General features: G+C 36.0%; 1 protein-coding gene across 2 annotated transcripts in view; it reads right to left on the bottom strand.

The window, feature by feature from the left end:
- The window catches only part of PRKCB (protein kinase C beta), a 704,261-nt gene that overhangs the window by 373,244 nt on the left and 308,318 nt on the right, over positions 1–22,699 (bottom strand). For both annotated transcript variants that reach the window (XM_074196811.1, XM_074196810.1), the window contains exon 4: positions 3,529–3,640. In XM_074196811.1, the coding sequence (XP_074052912.1) occupies positions 3,529–3,640 (112 nt within the window). The remainder of the gene's footprint in view (positions 1–3,528; positions 3,641–22,699) is intronic.

The following is a 22,699-nucleotide window of genomic DNA, read 5'->3' as shown; positions in this document are numbered from 1 at the left end:
ATTTGTAAATCTTTCTTATTTCCCAAACAAGACTGAATTCCTAGAGGCCACAGATTGGATCTTATTTCTCTTTGCATAATCAGAGTCAAGCAAAGGGTCTTGCCCATAGGAATCATTCAATAAATGATTCATTTTAAATTGTGTTTTAATGTTGAAAAATCTCCCTGGGGCACTGAAGACATAAAGAACAATTTATTTGAATAAAAATCACTTACATGGTGGTTTTCAGTATAGATAACCACTGTCCCCACTATTTCAAAGGAAAGGATTAGAACAAAAGCTTCTATTTCTATAGGACTTCAAGATTTTAGGGGCCTAAAGATTCACGAATAGAAGGCTGCTCTCAAATACAGAAAAAACTGAGTGCAGGTTCATTCTATGACACATAAGAGCTCTGTGATCCTGGGCAAGTCACAAACTGTCAGGTCCTGGATAACTCTCTAAGACTTCAAGTTAGGAAAGAAGGTGTATGTTTGAGCTGTGCTGGTAGAGGGATTTTCCCTTACCTGGAAGCTCTCTGTACTAATGAAATCACAGGTCCAGTTCCTATTTCCTTTTCTGAAAAGAATTCAATGAGATAGTACAAATACTATTATTCCATTTTACAGATGAGGAAACAGATTTGGGAAGGCAGTCACTCCACTGTACTTTGCCCTGGCCAGTTCATGTCTGCAATATTGGCTTCAGTTCTTGGCACTATATTTTTGAAAAAATAAAAAGTTGGATTGCGTTCAAATGAGAGCATCCAGGTTACTCAAAGAAATGGAAACCAGGTCAGAAGTCCATGGATTGAATGAACTGAAGATATTTTACTTGGAGAACAGATAGGGAGACAACAACTGGCTTAAAGTGCAAGAAAAACTTTCATTTGAAAGAGACTGGCTTGTTCTGCTTTGGTGCAGAGAGCAGAAAGAAAGGAAAATGAGACAATGCAATCAAGAGGGGCTGATTTTGACTTTCAATGCAGAGTTTAAAAAAAAAAACAGAAAACTTCCTAACATTTAGAACTATTCAAAAGGGTAATTTGAGCAATGGGGTGGTAAAGTGTGTAGAGTGTCAAACTTGGAGTCAGGTAGATTCATCTTCATGATTTCAAATCTGGCTTCAGACATTTACTAGATGAGAAACCCCAGGCAAGTCACTTAACTCTGTTTTCCTCAGTTTCCTCATCTGAAAAATTTGCTGGAGAAGGAAATGGCAAACCACTACAGAATCTTTGGCAAGAACATCCCAAATGACATTACAAAGAGACAGATATGATTGCCAACACTGCTATTAATAATAACAACAATAACTGCTATTTTTGCTGTTATTCTATAGTGGGATTTCTGTGAACAAAACATGTTGAAAACTTGAAGCACTCCAGAAATGTGAGCTCTTAATGTCATTATTTCCATCCATAGGCAGATCCATACCTGCTATTTTCAGTCATTCCTTCTGGAGGGAGGTGACCCCTAGTTCTCAAAGGCAGCAAAAGCCCACTGCAAGTTATAGCGGGTTCCATCAAGCTGAGACTTCTCAGAAATGAGTCCAGTAATAGACCTCCTGCTTACTCTCTGATGACCAACCTAGCTTAAGTTTGAAGGCAAGGATATAGGTACAAGGAAATGTCTTTCACAGGTCTGGAACAAGAGCAATTCTCAAGAGGGATAACTAAAGGTCAAGTCTAAAGGGCAATGCTAGTTATCTCTAATTGCTGATGACTGGCCATAGGGGTTCTGGCTCATCCCTAAGTTGCTAGAGGGAAATGCTTTATTTTGGGCACAGTCAGTCTCAAAGACCATTTATTTGGTTGCATTTGGGGGCCTGTGATTAGTCAGTGGAGAGAGAACCCAAATGATGAAATGAAAAATCCCTGAAATAGCAAAGTACTCTTGTCTGCAGAGCCTCCAGATGTCTTCCTCTCTGCCCTAAAGGTTGGTTGTTTTCTTTGCTTGATGAATACATTCTCAATTACCAGGACTCCAGACAATGTCACTCAACTTACCCTCAAGGGTTCCAAGCAGACATGGGCTAAACTGTATCTAGTCTAGCTGACTCTAGTTGTCCCCAAGGAAGGACAACTGCTTGGGAGGATGGCAAATGATTGCTAAATTATACTGTCTTTTAAAAATCTTTTTGTCCTGACTGATGAGAAATAATCATAGCTTCTTATGAAAGGAAATAGGGTAATAGAAAGAGTTCTGAACCAGGAATCATATGTTATAGTTCTGGCCCTTATGAATTAGTAGTTAGGTGGTGCAGTGGATAGAAATCTGGGTCTGAAGACAAGAAGTGAGTTCAAATTCGTTTCAGATACTTACTAGCTATATAATCCTGGGCAAATTATTTAAAACTGCCTGAATTTCCACATCTTTAAAATGGAGCTAATAATACTACCTACCTCCCAGGTTTATTGTGAGCATCAAATGAAATAATCACTATAAAACTTCTAGCACAGTGACAGGCAATGTTATTACCTAGTCATATCAGTCATGTCCAACTCTTTATGACCCCATTTGGTGATTTTTGACAAAGATACTGGAATGGTTTGTCATTTATTTTTCCAGCTCATTTTACAGATGAAGACACTGAGGCAGAGTTAAGTGATCATCTAGACATAGATTTAGAGTCAGAAGTGATTCTAAAGCTCATATTGTCTGAGTCTCTTATTTTACAGACAAGGAACTGAGGTTCATGAAGTTAAGTGACTTCCCCAAATGACCACAGCCAAGATATTCTCTGTCTCCAAGTCTTTCCACTGTATCTTACTGCATCTAACTGCTTCAACTAATAGATGAAAGAATCTAAAAAAATGAGGAAACTCAAACCTGATCAGATCAAGTGAGCTGTCCAAAGTCCTAGAGATCATAGCCAGGATTCAAACCTAGACCCTCAAATTCGGTACTTTTTCCCCACTATACCTTCCTCTCCCCTAATCAGAGATAAGGAGACATTGCATCTGAGGCATTAAGGATCTCTTGCTAAAGTGAGGCAATTTAAGTTTTCAGGAGCTGTTCCTAGTTTTAATTTAGTTGGAATAGACTATATAGAGCAGGAAAAATGAGGATGATCACTAGTGGATTTTGTCTATCAATGTTCATTTATATTGCAAAAGCAATAAGAAATCACTAAAGATTTGGGGATTGAACAGACACTTGGTTAGATTAATCTGACAACTCTAAGTTTTTAAATGACAATTTTATTTTGATACAATTTATAAAGATCATCTTAACAGAAATGAAAGAACTGTCATTTGCATTGGGATAGGGAATTATAGATCTAGAAATTATTGAAGAGCTACCTTCTTCATGACTATCCTCTCTTCAAAATCCACTTGGTCTTTAAATATCAGGCTGAGGGAAGAGATGAAGTCCTACCCTAAACTAAGGAGACAGTGGAAATCACATTTCTGTTGCCAAACCACCCAACCTTGACATAAGGGAAATTCACTCTGGTCATAAACACCAAACCCAACAAACAGATTCCTCCTGTTTCCTTCCAGTAGTCAATAAGTAGGCTTAAAAGAGTTGAAGGAGCTTCACTTACTGTCACATTTCATTCCCTGGTGAATGAGCCCATACAGTAAAGAGCCGCAGTGATCACAAAATGTTGGACTGGAATAAGTGTGAATTTTAAACTTGTGCTTGCTTCGTGGATCCTGAAAATCAAAAGGAAAAAAGAATGATTAATTTATATGAATCTCCAATAAGTCAATAATCAATCCAAAAACACTCTAGGTGATCATTTATAAGTAACTGTATAAATAATAAAATATGTACTTCAACTCTTATGGCAAGAGTCCATACTGTCGGAGCCCAGTCTGTTCTACTCTGTTCATGATACTCTTCCAATTAAAATCCTTCAACTTCATTCCATTGCCAACAGGATGATGGCCAAATTCCTTAGCCTAGTATACAAAGCTACAATCTATTTTCAACTATCTCTGCACCCTTATCTTAAATTATTCCTTTTCATATTCTACTTTTCAATTGACTTGCCTGATAATCCCCAAACATATCTCTTATCTTCCTCTCACTTGATTACTTGCTCATACTGTATCCTCTTCTCAGAATTTCCCTTCCTATTCTTTATTATATCCATCCTTAAAGGTCTAGCTCAGGTGCCTTTTGTTTTGTTTTGTTTTTTTTGCAAGGCAATGGGGTTAAGTGGCTTGCCCAAGGCCACACAGCTAGGTAATAATTAAGTGTCTGAGGTCAGATTTGAACTCAGGTACTCCTGACTCCACTGCGCCACCTAGTCGCCCATCAGTTGCCTTTTCTTTGTCAAGTCTTTCTTCTTCCCCTATAACCTCAACCAGAAGTTATCCCTTCCTGAATTTTGCTGTGATAGATGGTATTATTCATATCCACTATTCAAATCTCTTACAATTCATTTTATTCTACTTCAGAACAAAAGTATAGATGTCCTTTAATTTCAGTTCAAAAAAAAAAAACCCACAAACAACAACAAATACACATTAGGAAATATACTCCAGATCTAAGCAAAGAATAAATTCCAAATGGGATGGTCAGATTCTAGGATAGTTTTTTTTTAATAAAATAATAATCATCAATAGGTCTATCAGGTTTTTAGAACCAAGGGCAATGGAGTTCCAAAGTAGGGAAATGGAATTTATTTCAGTACATCTCAACTTCAAAGCATCATGAAATTTTGAACAGACCCTTATTGAAAATCTAGTCCAATTCTCTCATTTTTATAGATTAAAAAAAAAGGTCTAGAGCAATTAAATGACTTGTCTATGGTTTCGTGTTGTTCAGGCATTACATTTGTGCCCAACTTTTTCATGACCCCATAAAGGTTTTCTTCGCAAAGATGCTGGAGTGTAGATGAGGAACTGAGACACACCATATTAAATGACTAGCCCAGGGTCACACAAATAGCAAGTTTCTGAGGTTGGATTTGAACTCAGGAAGATGAATCTTCCTGACTTCACGGCCAGCACTCTATGCTCTGCAACATTTAGCCATCCTTGATGTCAACTATTCTGAGATTTACATAAGTAGGAGCAAAACTAAGATTTTAACTAAATTACTCTTTTTCAAGGATTATATCATATTCTATTATATATTTTAAATTCCTTCAAAAATTTTCATTTCCTAAATTTTTGGATGATAAATGAGAAGTATTCCCCATTGCACACAATATGTACTTCAGCAATATGTTCTAAATTAGATTATATTTTTAAGTGGTCTTTTCCCTGATGCAGAACAAAGCATCTGTACTCCTTTATATTATCTGTGACCTCTTATACCCTTCCCAAGATGATCTTTCCTACCAAAAAGAAATATTTCAATTGTAAGGATAAAGAAAGTACATATCACTCAGTTGGCAGCCTCTTTATTGTAGGCCATTGTCTTCATCAAATATCCCAAGATCTACCTATGAGAAAGGTATGGGATCATTTAGGAAACATAATTCTCATTGTATTTAGGTAATATGCCATTTTGAACAATCCTGAAGAAAAACCTGAAGAAAAAAATTCAAAAATTTAAATTTGTGTGAACCATTTTAATTTGCTATTATTTTTCTTCACAAGGTTCCAAAGTAAGGCTGTGCTGGTGAGATGAGCAAATCTGCCCTTAATTCAGTAGAGCTAAAAGAATGAGACTCTTAATTTTAGACTCCTACTGACTTAACAGTATAGCATTCCACACTAACACTTTGTCACGTGTAGAATGTTTAAGCATAGACATTCTTTACTGTGCATGATCCAAATGACTACTTTCTAATAGCTGCCTAATCTATAGAAAGTATTAAGTGTTTCTTCTGAATGAAAATTTTCTTGGAGGTCTCCAGACAATGAAATCTAGTCTATTAAGTCATGTTCCCAGCAATAGTCCTAATCACTGTGGCATACTTCCTAACTTCTCACTTAAAACTTTACCTAGAAGACTATCACTTATAATGTGTCCATTTTTTACTTCCCAACCTTTTAAAAGGTCAAGACATATACAGAACACATCCCAATTCATCATCAAAGGAAAAGTCAACAAAGTTGAGCAATTATACATGGCAAAATATCCACACTGCAATAATCTTCTAAATTTAGTCAGTGCTTGATTCTGCTTTCCTGGCTAACCTGGAGTTTTATTGTTCTTGAGTTTTGTTTTGTTTGTACTTCAGTCTTTGGTACTCAGCCTTTTAAAGTGGTCTTCAGAATCTGATCATAATAATACATTGGCAATGGCTTTCTCAGTATTTTTAAGTTTTCTTAAGTTCACTAGCTGAGTTACCCTGGGCAATCCACTTAACCTCTCCATGCATCAGTTTTCAGATGAAGGGGTCGGACTCAAAGGCTCCCTAAGATACTTTCTTACTTTAAGTCTATGATCTTATTTACTGTCTTTATTAATCTGCTACACTCCTTAATTATGAAGGAAGGAATCATCTTAGGAGAAATTAAGCATTTCTATACTAGACCCAGAAGTCATGAGTCAATCTCTTATCATATGTGGTTCTCTGAGTGATGGTAACAAATTCTAATCTCTTTCTCACCAATTCTGTACTTCTCTAAGTGACAGCAAATGCTAATCTCTTATCCAACTGTTCTTAAAACCAACAGAGTCAAGACAAGAGAGAGTCTGGGCTGCAGTGATGAATCTATGAAAATCCAGATACAAGTCCATAAATCCTATGGTTAGACTTCACACAATTCACAAAGAAGCATAGTAAGGATAGTGGATGTGATACAATCTGGGCTATAGACACTTTCTGAGTCCTGGACCAATGCAATTCAACAAAAATATCTTTAGTGAGGGTTTACTCTATTCAAGGCAAGGGGGATCCAAAGATACAACAAACAGTGAAGTCAGTATACAGGAAAGTGAAAAATGATTTTTAGTGTAGAGGTACTAATAATAACTAACATTTATTTGCTCCTAAGTGCAAGACTTAACAAATATCTAATTTGATTCTCACCAAACCTTGGAAAATAAGTGCTATTATTATGAACATTTTACAGATGAGGGAACTGAGGCAAACCAATTTTTTTAGTGACTTCCCTGAGTCACATAGCTAGTAAACTCCTGAAACTAGATTTGAACTCAAGACTGCCTAACTCCAGACAAAATGTTCTATCAACTCCCTAGCTGACATGAAGGTTCTGTCTTGAGGAGTGGGAAGAGATAACTTTGGATAGGTAAGGTAAGCACTAGAAATTTTCTGAGGAAAACAATCAAAGGGATGTAATAGGACATCTAGATTCTAATCCTAGTTCTGATATTAGATGTGGAATTGTAGGACAGGTACTATACCTCTAAGTCAACAAATCTTTGTTAGGTGTTTATCATGTACCAGGCAGAGTATTCTAATCAGAGAAATTAAGAAATAATTATCTTTGCATTACTTTGAGAGGCAGTCCAGTGTAGAGGAAAGACTGAAGAACTTGGTTCTTCATACATACCACTTAATTTATTGAGGTCTTAGGAAAATCTAAGATTTTCTATAAATGAATTGCAGTCTATATTGAGAAAAGATTTCTTTGCACAGCTAGGGTTATTATGAGGGAAAAAAAAGTCTTGTAAAATCTATAGGACCATATAAAAGTAAGTGATTTTTGATAGGATGTAGATTGGAGGGAAGATATCAAGGAGAAGATGATGCAAAAGGATGGGAAAGAGGAGATCAGGGAAGAAGTGTGGGAAAGGAAAGAGGAAGAATTTGATAAATGCTGTAGAGAGAAAATTAATAGAACATGGCGACCTAGAGAAGATGGACAATGACTACTCCCCAAAGGGAACTCCCACATGATATGTCTACTCTGTCAGGGAAGATTTATGAAACCATGCCAATTGTCTGGGATGACAGTACCCCTATCATATTGATTAGAATGCCACTACTTGTTACAGAAGACTGTGGTCTTAGAGTAATTATGTGAGAAAAATTCCTCTAGTCCCCATTTATTGATCCCTTTTAAAGCAAGACTGGGCTGATTTCCCAGGCTTTGATTTTCTATTGCAAATTCCTTAACTGCTTTCTACCTAGACTCTTAAATTTGATTACTACATAATTTGATTACCAGATGAACTCTGTCCTGACCTTCAACACTTGTACCACAGCCTCTTTATCTGAGTCTATTCTTTCCCTCAGATCATGTTAATTGTTTCTTCTTTTCCCTATCATGCCTCAATCCCATTTCCAAGGTTTACATGATTCAATAACCATCAGTCACCAAATTGTAAGGATTGTTCCAAAGTTGGTATTTTTAGCTCTATTTAAGGGAAGAGGGCCTGAACTGTCATCCCTTTACTCTTCAAGGACTACTCCTATCCTCTATATTTTATGAATGAGGAAATTGAGGTCCAATGAGGTTAAGTCACATAAGTGAGGTCAAGGTCACATAAAGGAATAAATTTTACAGTGTCAAGACTTGAATTCTGCTCTTTTGACACCAAATTCAAAATTCTATTCACTGAACTATACTATCTCCCAAAAGTACTATTATATATGAAGAAACTGGAACATTCAGAGGTAAAATGACTTACTGATGCGACTTACTTAAACTGTCTGAGAAAAGATTCAAACCCAGGTCCTCTAACATCAAAAATAAGTATATCTGCCATGTCCTATTGTTTTCTACTGGTTCCGGGCAATAAAAATTGATTTTTATTTTAACATTTCTATTAATGATATGTCAAGGCTCCTTCAAGAGAGATGAGTAGAGAAATCAGACTAGCAAAGGGACTGTCAGAGAAGTGGGAGGAGTCAGAGCTTCCTGTCTCATAATTCAAGCAAGTGCTGACCCAGGCTCAGTTGATCCTGGATAGAGGAATATAAGGCAGGGGGAGCACAGATCCTAACCACATCCAAGAGCACCAATATGTTCCTCCAATCTAACAACACTTCTGGTCTAACTAAAGGACATGAACATCTTTTAAAAAGATAATAGGGGGCAGCTAGGTGGTGCAGTGGATAGAGCACTGGTCCTGGAGTCAGGAGTACCTGAATTCAAATCTAGCCTCTGAAGAGAAAATAATAAACCTTGAAATAAAGATTACCTTCCAAAGACAGGCCATCACCACCACCACAATGGTCAAGAAAACTCTGGTCTGTGTGTGTGTGTGTGTTCATGCATATTTATATGATATACACATTATATATGATACATCTATATATATATGTGTGTAGATAGATATAGATATACACATGTGTATAAACATAACAGAATGAAAATAATATCCATTGATTACTGTTTGCACTCTGGATTGATATAAATTACATTTGGGGTGAGGTAGGGAGAGTGCGTTGAATTAAAGTAGTAAATTGCTTAGAGAGATGGATAGAAATTAGATCCAATAATTTCCTTGGTAGATATACTGTCAAATGAAAAAATTCGCTCTCACAGGTCAGCATCTTCTTAACAACTTATGGTATCAGAAAATTGCCTTGAGCACTGAGAGATTAAACAACTTGCCCAGTCATATAACCAGTGGGTATCAAAGGTAAGATTTGAACTCAGACCTTCACTTCCACTTTCCATAAGCAACTCCACTTGGTTTCAACTCCATGGAAAATGCCTCACTGCCAGCTAATCCTCCACCCTGTTTCCAGATTCATTTTGTGTGTTGTCTTTCTCAATTAAAATGTATATTACTTAAGGACAAGGGCTGGTTTTCTTTTTCTTATTTTTATGGACAGTATTGAGCACAGTAGCTGGTTAAAAGTAGTTGATTAATAAATGTTTATTGAATTGAATTATTGGTTCCAAGGTTGGTGCTCTACTATACCATGTTTGCCAGTTAGAAATATGAATGAATGGACAATAAAATTTCAGTTGTGATCCTGTTATATCTGAATAGAATCCTGAAATTATTTCATGAGATATAACTAACTCCTTGAGTAAAGCAGACGGCCCTGCTCTTCACTTGTAGATCCTACAGTGGAAAATTACACTGATATAAGAAAACAAAACAAAAATTAGAATTTAGCTTTCCTTCATGATCCATAATTAAAAACCTTTCTTTGACTAAGAACAAACACGATCAATAAATGGCCAATTGCAGAAACATAAATTAATTTCTTGGTCAATCTTCTTTGGGCCTGTACACTAAGATTAGCTGTGAAAGAAAGTAAAGGATGACTGATGGTGATGCAGTTGTGTTTCTAAGGCTAATGACAAGCTCTTCTACTGCCAGGTTCTGAAATGGAAATGGAGTGGATTCAATGTTTATGTCTGATGCAACGAAGATCAGAATTACAGTATTTCTAAAAATCTCACTGCAAATGCATTGCAAAGAAATTCAACAAAATAAATTCAATTCTTTAATAAAGTGGATATAACTGAAATGACACTGTACTTGGACACAAGAAACCTGGGGCTGAACTACATTCTACCACTAGCTAACTGTGTGATTATACTGAAATCATATATTCTTTCTAGCCACACTTTCTCCTTCTATAATGAACAGATTAGACTAGATCAGGGGTTCTTCACCTGACGTCTATGAAAATATGTTGTAAAAATATTTTTATTACTCCATGTTTGCATAATTTGTTTCCTTTATAATTCCATATATTTTCTTTTCTGCTTTTAAAAGCATTATTCTGAGAAAGGATTGGAAGGTTTAATCAGACTGTTAGAGGGGTCCATGACACAAAAAAGAATTTTTAAAAAATCTATTTCTTGCATGGTCTCTCAGGCCCTTTCCAGCTCAGATAATCAATGCTCTAATGTCTCTTGCAATGTTGACATTCGATGTACTAAGGACCCCTCTCTAGTTCTCAGTTTTTGCATTCTACGGTCCTTTTTGACTCTAAGATTCTGGAATTCTATTATCCTATGTTTGCGTACAGCCTATTTTTATGGAGACTGTATTTTAGCATCCGATGTCCCCATTGAGTACAGTAGCTGTTTAAGGGAATATTCACACTGCATCAGATCACACCCTCAAGTTATAAATAAATCCTCTCTCACCCACCAACACACACACACCCCCTCCCAGCAACCCCCTTCCCCAATCATGGTAAATGCCAAGGATGCAGCATATTCTCTCCTCTTGCTACTGAATTTGGAATGCTTGAATGCAAATGTATGACACAAAATTACATAACCTCTGAAGTCCCTGTCAGTTTGATTTATGGGTGTATTTCAAAGCTCCCAAGCATTCTACCGCCCCACTCAGCCCTACCACCATAGACCTCAGAAATCTGTTTTTCAGAATAGCACACCAAACCTTTTTATAGCTGAATTAATGAATTACAAAGTAAACTCCCGCAAACTGTGTAGCTGAAAGAAAATACTTCCTTCCTCCTTCTTTCTGGGTGGCCATGAGCCAAGGGAAAGGCCCCAGGCCAGAAACCGCCATAAATTGTTCAAGGAAAGAAGACTTCACTTGTTTAAAACAAACAGAGATAATCACCTTCCCCAGTTAGGGAGAAGGGGTCTGGAGGGCACTGGTGTCAATACTGAAAGTGACTTTGTCTGGAATGACCATAATCCAAGGAGTCCTGGTATATCCAGGAGTCGTCGTCTTCTTTCTTTACAGGAAACATTAGTAAACTGAATACTGCGAACTAAAGAAAGACAGCAAATGAAAAGTGGAACAAGGAATTTCCTAAAAAGATGGGTAAATTGCTTCTAAAACCTAATCAAATAATAGTTTATCAACTACCTGCTTACCTGTGACTACCTGTGAAGATGACTACCTATACCACCCTGAAGTCAGGCTCTGCCACTGTGTAAGGATTGCCACACCACCTTTCTAAGCCTCAGTTTCTCCATTTGCAATGTGAGGGAGTTGGACCAGGTAATATCTAAGGTCCTTTTTAACTCTAAATTGTGGACTTGTGATCTGATATTGTATATTCTAGTGAACCTAAAGTTTGGAGTCTAAAATACCTATAGGATATATTTATTACCTTTGTTCTAAAGTACTGATAGTGACACCTATTTTGTTTTATGGAGAATGGGGTGGTAAATTATGAGCAGAGTTATATTATATATTATATCTATCACAATCATTCTGTTGCTTTGTTTTATTTTTGACTGCTTTTGGTAGAAGAAAGTTTTATGGTGAGAGATGAGAGAATAATTACGAAGTCAAAGTGAAATCAAAAAACCTACATTTCTCAATTTAAAATAAAAAATATGAGCATTTGTCCATATTCTCTTGTGATACACACTCTCCCTTAGAGTTCTCGTCTGCTCTTATTGCTTCCTCTACCATCTTAATGCAGATGACTCTACAACATAAAGGTCTTAAATTCTTATATCTCATTTTTCTTCAAGTTCTATGTTTTTACTTGCCTGACAACATCTGAATAGATAATACTCTGACATTATTTGTAGTTTACATTTGTTGTTGTTATTAAATTGTTTTTCATTCATGTCTAACTCTTCATGACCCCATTTGGCATTTTCCTTACAGAGAAACAAAAGTGTCTTGCCATTTCGTTCTTCTGTTCATTTTTATAGTTGAAGAAACTGAGGCAAACAAAGTGAAGGGACTTATCAAGGACCACTCATTTAGTAAGAGGCAAGATTTCAACTTGGAACTCTTCCTGACCTTGCACTAGATCTTCTGACTCACCTCACTTTCAAAAGTAAAAGTCAAATTGATCACCTTTCCCCTGAAACTAGTTCTCTTTTATATCTTCCTTATTTCTTTTAGCGGCATTATTTTTTCAGTCTTCCCAACAAGAAATCTAGCAACCATCTTTGATACTTCACCTTCTCACAGATAGACACAGCCTACCTGATCATTCCCTAATAATTAAGAGAATAAAGTAAAAGACTTTTGAGAAAAGATAACTATAATCCCATAACCTGAGACTTTAGAACAGAAGAGATTTTAGAATGGGCTATCAAATTTCAATTTACTGTAAAGAGCAACTTCCTAAAAATGAGTACTGTCAAGCAAGAGAATGGGCTAACTCAGTAGGTGGCTATGTTTTGGAGGGGAGGTGGACTAGCTGCCCTCTTTGATCCCATCCAAATCTAATTTCTAAAAGCCATGGAAGACTGCCAAGAAACAAAAGTCAAAGGTATAACCAAAAATGATTTAGATAAAGATGAAGTGATATTTCAAATGAGAGATACGACTGAATGTTCCACAAGTTCAGATTTTAAAAAATGAAGGCAAAGCCATGCTATTCAAAGGCAAATGTGAACAATGGTGGAGATCTTCTGGGGAAGTCTAAAGCCTGGAGAGGAGAGGAGAGGAGAGGAGAGGAGAGGAGAGGAGAGGAGAGGAGAGGAGAGGAGAGGAGAGGAGAGGAGAGGAGAGGAGAGGAGAGGAGAGGAGAGGAGAGGAGAGGAGAGGAGAGGAGAGGAGAGGAGAGGAGAGGAGAGGAGAGGTGAGGGGAGGAGAGGAGAGGGGAGGGGAGGGGAGGGGAGGGGAGGGGAGGGGAGGGGAGGAGAGGAGAGAAGAAAAAGAATTTCTTTTAAGTGTTTTAGCTCATGTTGTGGGCAGTTAAGTAGTATAATGAATAGAGTGCCAAATCTGCAGTCAGTAAGACTGAGTTCAAATGTGGCCTTACATTGGTAGCAGTGTGAACTCCAGGTTAGTCATATAACCCTAATTCGCCTTAGTTTCTCAACTGTAAAATGACCTGGAGAAAGAAATGACAAACCACTACAGTAGCTTTGTCAAAAAAAAAAAAATCCCAAATGGGATCACAGAGAATTGGGCATGATTGCAGTAACTAAACAACCTGAACAACAAAATAGACATGGCAGAGATAAAACAGAAATGAAACTGCTATTGGAGATAAGGTAAGAGACAACAGAAGATGATTTATTCAACTAAATGACATTTTATGTCTCTCCTTTCTGTTGCTATTCTGTCATTTTTCCATCATGTCTGACTCTTCATGACCCCATTTGGGATTTTCTTGGGAGAAATAAGTAGGGTAGATTACCATTTCTTTCTCCAGTTCATTTTATAGATGAAGACACCAAGGCCTACAGTGTTAAATGACTTGCCCAGAGTTCACCACCATTAAGTTTCTGAGGTCACATTTGAACTCATGAAGATGAGTTTTCCTGATCAAGTCTGGCATTCTAACCATTGCACCACCTAATTTTTCCTCTCTCCTCTCTACAAGGATGATAATCTTCACATTCAATGCTCCATTTCCTCTCTTTTTGCCTTTGTACTAGCCACCTGCCAAAACTGAAATACATTTTCTCCTTTCTTTTACCTTGTAGATTATTTTTTTTCCTTTAAGACACAGCTCAAGCACAGTCTTCTGCATGAAGTCTATTCTGATTCCCTCAATTGTTAGGGCCTTCCTTCTTAAGCCACCTTGTATTGGACTACTTTATCTATGCTATGCTAATTTGCTTTTATATTCATGATATGTATATATATATATATATGCACATATATATAAATGCTTGTTTTCTCTTTTATTAACATGAAAGGTCAGGTTGAATTGGGATTATTTCCATTTTTATACTTCAATTTTCAATATCTAGCACAGTCTGTTAATAAAAACCTGTTGGTTGATTGATTGATCTCACTACAGAAAAGATGGGGGTGGGGGTGGGAGGGAGACAGGAAGAGTTGAGAAAGAAATAAGATGCATTGCAAGTTAGTACACTGCTGTATTTAATGAATTACTGTCAGTTCATTTGAATAAATTATATTCCAGAATTTTAAAGGAACTTGGGTATACCATTCTTAATTAAATATTTGACATCTTTGAGGAATCATGGTCCTCATCCTTCTTTTTTCCTCTGTAACCAACACTGTTGATTGACATTTCTACCAGGCTTTCCCAATGACACCATATATTCAAATTTTCCAGAATGAAAAATTCCATCTTTCTCCCTATTCCTCTTTCTGATTTCTGTATTTCTGCAAAAGGCATCAAAAATTTACCAATCATTCATTTATCAAAATTTTATTATCTATAGTATCAAAGAAAAATGTACAAGATATATGCAAGCTATGACATGATTAGATGACAGGGTGAAAAAAAAAAAAAGAAGTACAAAAGAATTTGAGGTTTTAAGCCCTAGTGTCTGGATGGTGGTGCTGTCAGTAGAAATAGGAAAGCTGGGAAGAAAGACAAGTGCTGGAGAGGAGCTGATGAGTGCAGATTTGGATGTCAGCTCTAAAAATGGCAGGGACACCAAGTGAAGATGATCAGAAAGCAACAGGAACCATGGAATTCGAACTTGGGCAATGGGTCGAGGAAGGAGATTCAGATGGCAGAATCATTTGTGTATAAGTCATAATGGAAGCCATAGGAGTGGTGGATCTCACATAGCACTCTGTCCTTTTTATATCCTATTTTGTATTCTGGTAATGCAGATATCTGATCCCTCTCTTTCACTAATGGCCTAAAAGTCATAGAAGCAGCTAAATGGTACAGCAAATAGAGACTATAGTTGGAGTCAGGAAGATCTGAATCAAAATCTAGTCTCAGATATTGATTTTGGGCTAATCATTTCTCTGCTTGCCTCAGTTTCCTCATCTAAATAATAATAATAATAGAAGCACTTGTCTCCCAGAATTGTTATAAAGACCAAAGAAGATATTTCTAAAGCACATAGGGAGGTGTCTGATACATACTAGTACTTAATAAATGCTTTGCCAAAAAGAAAAAAAAAGGACCATGAGGTCATGGTGATTTGAAAAACAAATCTTTTATTACATTGATCAGCCCCCATCTAGGGACTGAACTAATTTCAAAGGAACGCACAAGTACTTAATATATTTGACAGAATTCCTATCTCTATTCCTATGGACAAAATTAAAAGATTTGGTCTGGATAATACAGTTAGAATTCTTTTAATGACAATGCACAATAGAGCGCACAATTGATAGATCAATGTCAACTTAAAGGTCTCTAGTGGTATAAAGATAAGAGAAAGATACCACATGTATTCTAAATTTTAGGAAAACAGACTTCAAAGAAGTCAGAGAAAAGATAAGCAAAGTTCATGTCCTAAAATTCAGGCCTGGAGGAATGAGAAACTTTGTGGACACAAAGAAAAAGGAGTCTTATGAGAAAAAAGATGGGAGTTGTATAAAGATGTTATTGTGGATAAGCTTTCCATCCATTCCATGTAAATGAAACTATAAACCAATTATAATTTTTTAAAAAACATACAGAAAATAAAAATTCAGTTACATATAAAATCATTTAACTACATTTTCCATGCCACAAATTCAAATATTTTAATGTTTGTCAAGTTAGTGATAAAAAAGAAAATTTAAATTAAATAAAAGATTTTCAGAAGGCAGAAAACAAGAGCAGGTAATAGAATAAGAATATGAAAACAAAGCATAATCCTGGAAGAAAAGTAACCACATCCTAATATAATAAAAATGACAATTCTACCTAAATTAATTTAGTTTCTCAGTGTTATATCTAACTACCAAAAAATAATTTAAAGTGTTAGAAAAAGTAATAAAAAAATTCATCTGGAAGAACAAAAGGTCAAAAATATCAAGGAAATTAATGAAAAAATGCAAAGAAAGGTGACCTAGCTGTGGCAGATCTAAACTATATTATAAAGTAACAATCATCAAAACTATTTGGTACTGGCTTAAAAAAATAGAGAAGTGGGACAGTGAAATAGATTAGGTACAAAAGAAACTAGGAAATGACTAACACTAATAAACCCAAAGAGTCCAACACTGGGGATAAGAATTCACTATTTGACAAAAACTTCTGGGCATCTAAAATATAGTATGGCAGAAACTAGGCAAAGACCAACATCTCACATCCTATAACAAGAAAGGTCAAAATGGGTACATTATTTAGACAAACAGGGTGAACCCATATGCAAATTAGGAGAGTAAGAAATAGTGTACCTGTATGGAGAAGACAAGAATTTATGACTAAATATGAGATAGAGAATATTATGAAATGCAAAATGAATAATTTTGATAACATTAAATTTAAAAAGTTTTACACAAAATCAAAACAATCAAGAATAAAAGGAAAGTAGGATAGGAAGCAATTTTTACAAGTGTTTCTGATAAAGGCCTTATTTCTAAAATATATAGAGAACTGAGTCAAATTTAGAAGAACACAATTCATTCCCCAATTGATGAATAGTCAAATGATACAAATAGGAAGTTTTCAGATGAAGAAATTAAAATTATCTATAGTTATATAAAAAGTTCTAAATCATTATTGGTTAGTGAAATGCAAATTAAAATAATAGATAAGATGGTATGACAGAAAAGAAAAATGACAGATGTTGGAAAAGATTTATGAAAATTGGAACACTAATACACTGTAGGTGTGAATTTATCCATCCATTCTGGAGATCAATTTGGAACCATGTTCAAAGGGTAATAAAATTGTTCATCTTTTGATTCAGAAATATGGTTTGTATCCCAAAGAGAATATAAAAAAGGAAAAGAACCTACATCTACAAAAATATTTTTAGCAGCTCTTACTGTAATGACAAAGAATTAGAAATTGAGGGTATGTCCATTAATTGGAGAATGGTTGAACAAGGGTATATAGATATAATGGAATACTATAGTGCTACAAAACATGATGAGCAGGCAGATAACGGAAAAATCTGGAAAGACTTACATGAACTGAAGCTGAATGAAATGAGCAGAACGAGGAGAATACTGTACATAGCAGCAAAAACTTTGCAATGATCAGTTATGATTGACTTAGTTCTCAGCAATACAGTGATCCAAGACTCACAATAGAAAATGCTATCCCACCTCCAAAGAAAGAACTTATGGAGTCTAAGTTTTTTTTTGTTGTTTTTTATGACTTTTCCCTTAAGTTCTGTTTCTTCTTTTACAATATGACTAATGTGAAAATATGTTTACATGATTACACATGTATTACCTATATCAAAATGCTTGCCATCTTGGAGAGAGGGTGTGGGAGGAAAAAAACTGAAATTCAAAATCTTATGGAAAATGAATGTTGAAAATGATCTTTATACATAATTGGAAAAATGAAATATTATTTACCAAAACTAAAAACAGGAAAAGAAAAGTCATGGTATTCCCAATGTCAGAAGAAGATAAGGGTTATGAAGAAGGCTAAGAATAATAAAAAATTTATGCTTTTTTAACTGAGAGGGAAGAAAATCAAAGAAAAGATATGATTCTGCTCAGAGTAATGAGCAATAGAATAACAAATTAAAGAAGTCAGAACTACTCAATTTATATTTTTCCCCTGCTTGCCCTGTAAAGGTAAATAATTCTTGAATTAGGGACAATAAAAACAGAAATGTCTAAAGAGAGTTGAAACCTAAGATAAGAAGAGAGGTAATAAGTATCTCACTGTCCATGCTGAGTTCAAATCACCAGCCCCAGACATAGTTTCCCATAGCATTGAAAGACCTTATAGGTAATATTACTGTTGTTGAATCATTTCAAGTCATGCTCTTAGCAAAGATACTGAAATGGTTTGTCATTTCCTTCTCCAGATCATTTTACAGAGGAGAAAACTGAGGCAGGGTTAAGTAACTTGTCTAGGGGTCACACAATTAGTAAATGTTTAAGGCTAGATTTGAACGCAAGAAGATGAGTCTTCCTGACTCCAGGTTTGGGACTCTATCCTCTATACCTAAGCCACTATCTATAATCTTTGAAAGACTGTAGAAGGAGAAATATGCTAATTTTATTTTCAAAAAAGGGAAGAAGATATAGAACAAACTATGTGCAAACGAGGCTGGCTTTAATTCCTGGCAAAGTTCTACAATGTATTATTAAAGAATTGGAAACTGAATATCCGGAATGGGAAACAGTGATCATAAGTTAGGATGGTTTTATCAAAATAGATCATGAAAGACTAATCTGTTTTTCTGACAGTTACTTAAACTGGATCAGAGGAATGAGGTAGATATTAATTTATCTACACTTCAGAAAAACATTTGACAAATTCTTTCATACGACCTTTGTGGAAATCATGATGAAATAAGAGCAGCACATAATACATGGAGATTTATAAGGAAAACATTCAGACCCAAAAAGTTGGCCAGTAACAAATCAATGTGGAAGGAGATCTCAATCTATAGTATTGTTCCTTCTTTTGGTCCCATGCTATTCAACATTTTTAGTAGTTGAGTGGAATAGGATAAAAAAGAAGAACCTTCTTTCTCTTGGAGTGAATGGGAAGGGATTGATAGTTTTGGATGCCACAGAGAGATCAAGGAGACAAAGCAATGGATTTGGAAATTAGGAAGTAATAGTAGACCTTAGAGAAAGCAGTTTCAGCAAAGTTCTATGAAAAATATTCAGATATAAGGAAGACCTAAGAAAATGGTGTTACACTATAAGGTAATGTGTTTACACTAAAAATATCTGACTCCAAAGAAAGAAGCAAAAAGACTGTAGTTATAATCATAGAAGCTCAGATAGAGAAGGTATGAGGTCTTCTGTTTTAATCTACAACTAAAAAGGAATCTACAGGTCCTCTAGTCAGTAGGACTTTTCCTTTACCTGTTCTGTTACTGAAATATCCAAAAGGCAAGTATTGAGTTGAGGATGAAAAAAAGTATTCTGACTAAGCCACAAAAGGAGAAGGAAGTCATCCTCCTCTGTGAAAAATTGAGAGTTGGCTGTATTTGCAAAAACAGATCTTCAGAATTCATTCCTCCAAATAGTTTTGGCAGGAGAATGAGACGAAACACCAGGCCTATTTTGACTCCAATCCAGTAACTACTTACCACTCTGGCTCAACTGAATCATGTTGAACTTATTACTAAAAAGGTAGGCAACTTCTGTATTCTTGTTGTGACATGGAATACTTCAACATTCCTGTAATAATTAGAAACTCATAGAATATTACCAATGGAAGAGGGTGAGAACATATACTGTCAAAATCAGAAGAGACCTTAGAATTAAAATGCCATTTAGAATTTAGAATGTATACTGCCAAAGCTGGAAGAGACCTTAGAATTTAGAGTTTCTAAGTTAGAAGAGAACTTAGAATCTAAAAATGTTTGATCTCAAAAGGACCTTAGAATATTGTGCTGGAAAAGAATCTAACAATCAAATCCAAAGCTATCATTTTAAATCTAGGGAAACTGAAGCCTCAAAATATGAAGCATTTAGAGGCAGTATAGCCTAGTTAGAAGAGGTCTGTGCATAAAACCAAGTCAAGAAACATAAACACCTACTATCTGGAAAAGACTCTAGCAATCATCTATTCCAAAGCTAACATTTAAAATCTAGGGAAACTGGAGTCTCAAAATGTGAAGGTTTTAGAAGCAGTATATACTAATCAGAAGAGTATTCACTCCTGTGCATGAAACCATTCAAAAAAACATAAACACCTACTATCTGCAAGACACTGCTAAATGGTGGAGATTTAAACAACAAAAAAAAGAAGCTAAAAAATCTCCTCAGGGAACTCAAGACAACAAGCAAATAAATATGTATAGATAAGCTATATACAGGATAAATAGGAGGAAAAATCAAATGAAGGAAAGCACTAGAATCATGAGGGGGTGGTAAAGGCTTCCTGTATTAGATGGATTTCGGTTGGAGATTAAAGGTTAGAAGGCAGTCTAAGTTTTAGTTCAAGTCTAAGTTCCTATGATGATCTACAGTTTTCTCATTTGAAAAATGGACATAATAATACCCATGTGACCAAACTATCTTACAGAGACATTGTAAGAATTAAATAAAGGTAAATGACAGTTATAAATCAGATCCAGGTTTCCTGAACCTGAACTAGTGCTTCCCTTTCTCAAGGTCATTCCTTTCCCCACATTTTCTCCAAGTCCAAAGGATCTCAGTAACCAGGGGTTCTGAAAAATGGCCTTTTTTGTCAGACCATGAGCTCTTTCCCCAAAGAGAAGCCAGGGTGATACACAATACCAGGCATCTGCAGTCTCTCTTCTTGTCACAGCACTTTTCCCTTCATGGGGAGAAGAAACAGTTGGTCTTATTTTTTCTGACACCGTCTATCATGGATTTTTTTTCCCCTCCACAGCATGAGATAGTTTGTCTCCTTGACAGTAAAGGACAAAGGAGGCAGCTGGAAGCAATTCTTTCTGACCTTTCAGTATTTCATTTGCTTTTAAGCTGTTCCCATTAACCCATGGTAGGTATACAAGAAAGTGCATTATAAAATTCACAATGGTTAATGAGATCTTGGGTGGCTCTAATAGAAAGATGGCATCCAAATGAGAAAGAGGATAGCTCTGATGTCTTCTGTCCTATTCAGACAATATATTGAATATTGTGTTCAGTTCTAAGCACTCTCTTTTAGGGAAATCATTGCAAAGTCAGAGCTTATTCAGAAGAGGGAATATGATGGTGAAGGCACCATGCCATATGAAGGTAGCTTCATGGAGTTTCAAGGGCAAAGAATTAATTAGTCCAACCTAATGGTAACGTGCCTCTATGTCCTTAGACTGGTCTGCAGGAAACAGCCTTGATCTTTTGCTGAGTCCATGCACAGTCCCTCCAGCTCTGGAGAAAAAAGATCAAGTTTTAGATGATCAAGTTTTAGAACTGCTAAAACTTGCATTCTATTGGCACAGTGCTCAAGAACTTCCATAGAATGATGAGCAGGAGTTTGTGAAGAACTTCAGTCAGAAGAAAAAATGACTTAGGGAAGAAATGATCACCTTAAGTTATTTAAGTAATTATTATCAAGTAAAGAGAAAACTAGAATCAATGGAAGGAAGTTGCAGGAAGCCAAATTTCTTCACCATTTAATGTGTCCAAAATGGGAATGAGCTTCCTCAAAAGCAATGTGGTATAGTATTTATTGTATGTAGTTGTTTGTCTTTCAATCTCAAAGAGGACCATGATATCAGGGGGGTGATGCTATACCATATTAGTGAATTGTATTTAAGTGAGGGACTCTTATGCAGAGTCACCAGCCTCACTTTCCTCTTCAGAGTCATCTGGATCCTGTGATCAGATATGGATCAAAATGACTAGGGATAGCTCTGGACACAATGGGAGACTTGGCCTTTTTAAGCTAAGACAGAGAGAGAGAGAGAGAGAGAGAGAGAGAGAGAGAGAGAGAGAGAGAGAGAGAGAGAGAGAGAGAGAGAGAGATTGAGAAAGAGGAGAAAGGAGTGGGTATTCCCAGACTATATACTTGTCAACGTATAAGGTAAGGAGAAAGATGGCTTAGAGTAAGAGGATGAGAAAGTAAAAAATACAGGAAGTAGATTGATGATGATTGAACTCAAGGAGGAAATAGAGACAATAGGTGAAGGCAAAAAGTAGACATGCCCAGGAATTCTGTCAATTCTAGTTTGGGGTTGATAAACAATAGCCAAAAGTAAGAGAAAGTAGAGTCTAATCTGCAGCTTTCTCCCTTGCCCCCTCACAATGCTATGCTGAGGAAATTCCAGGCCAGCTTTTAAGTCTTAATCCCTTTCCCTTCTGTTGCCCTCAGCATCTGCTTAGAGAAGGGATGGGGAGGAAAGCAAAGAGAAATCAGTCTTTCATATCATCTAACAATCTGTTAATGAAAACACTGCTTCTTATTAATACCTATTTGCATTTTTTCTATTTGTTAAATTAAAACTGGTAATTAGCAGGAAATTATTGAATCTCATGATTTTAGAAAGTTGAGAAGAGGGGCATGAAAAATGGGGTGAAAGAAAGTGGGTGAGATTGGGGTAGAATCTGTCTTAGAACAGGTAGACTGGAGGTCCACACACACAAGCTGACTATGAGACCTTGGCAAGTCACTTTGCCTCAACACTATAGCCAACTTTCTGAGTTGTAGATTGAAGAATTAGATGCCAACTTAAATTAGAGGAAGCAAAATCCTCAAACCATATAGCTTT

The sequence above is a fragment of the Macrotis lagotis genome, chromosome 8 (genome assembly GCF_037893015.1).
Source record: "Macrotis lagotis isolate mMagLag1 chromosome 8, bilby.v1.9.chrom.fasta, whole genome shotgun sequence".
In the NCBI taxonomy this organism is placed as follows: domain Eukaryota; kingdom Metazoa; phylum Chordata; class Mammalia; order Peramelemorphia; family Peramelidae; genus Macrotis; species Macrotis lagotis.
This window is presented reverse-complemented; position numbering and strand designations above follow the sequence as displayed.